Source organism: Arachis ipaensis, chromosome B08, assembly GCF_000816755.2.
Source record: "Arachis ipaensis cultivar K30076 chromosome B08, Araip1.1, whole genome shotgun sequence".
Taxonomy (NCBI): Eukaryota; Viridiplantae; Streptophyta; class Magnoliopsida; order Fabales; family Fabaceae; genus Arachis; species Arachis ipaensis.
In genome coordinates this window covers 70221694-70222697 of record NC_029792.2, presented here as the reverse complement: position 1 = coordinate 70222697, position 1004 = coordinate 70221694, and the positions used below count along the sequence as shown (strand labels likewise).

At 44.3% G+C, this 1004-nt stretch overlaps 1 protein-coding gene across 1 annotated transcript; it reads right to left on the bottom strand.

Moving 5' to 3' along the window:
- On the bottom strand, positions 256-768 carry LOC107611114. The gene has a single exon (XM_016313074.1). It carries the CDS (start codon positions 766-768, stop codon positions 256-258), a length of 513 nt encoding a protein of 170 aa, XP_016168560.1.

Sequence of the window (1004 nt, the reverse complement as noted above, 5' to 3'; positions counted from 1 at the left end):
GTGCTGAGTGGAATGTCCATCCCTTTTTAAGATCCAGCCTCTTAGTGGAAAGTGCTTTCCACGGCCTCTGCTACTGGTACCCTCGCGAGTATCCCTCGTCAAAGTCATCTTCTCAATGCAATCCTCCACGAATCTTACCTCGTTCACCAATTTCGAGAATCTCTTAATCTCAAATGGAGCCACAACACGCATGATATCTTCCCTCAGCCCTACTTGGTACTTTTCACACTTCCAACCCTCATAGGACTCAGGGGCTCATCGACATACCCTTGAAAACCTACGGAGATCTTCAAACTTACTCATATACTCAGCCACAGGCATTGAACCTTGCTTCAGGTGCATAAGCTCTAACTCTCTGGCCTCCCTCACTGACTCAGAAAAATACTTCTTGTAGAAAATAGTCCGAAACAGCTCCCATGGAATATCTATATTCTGTAGTTGTAGAAATTGACACTCTCCTTGCCACCAATGTTGAGCTTCTCCTACGAGTTGATAAGCCGCATATTCTACGAACTGATTATTCGGGACATGTTGAGTCTGTAAGGCACACTCCATGGCTTTGAACCAATTGTCTGCTTCAGTAGGATTTGTCAATCCATTGAAAATCGGCGGGTCAACTTTCAAAAAAGCAGCTAGAGTCCTCGGAACACCACCTAAGCTGTCCTCAGCACCTTCTACATTTTCGTTTCCGGCTGATTGCCTTGTTCGCCGCATAGCATGAGTAGTCATCGCAGTGCTTGTTTGAATCGTGTTAGCTAAGTTATCCATCGTTGCCATGAGTTCAGCGTGATTGTCTGTCGATGAGTTACTCTCATTCTCTCTTCGAGTATGAGTACGACCTCGTCCGCGAGTAGCCATTCAGGGTCCTGTCTACACCAAACAATCGATATCAAGGTGATCAGTCTCAATATCAAAAGCCTAGTACTTCAATTATCCTAAAAAGGCACTCACAAACAAGCATGCTATGAAATATCAAGTAGATAACCTAAATAGCATGAAAGAAA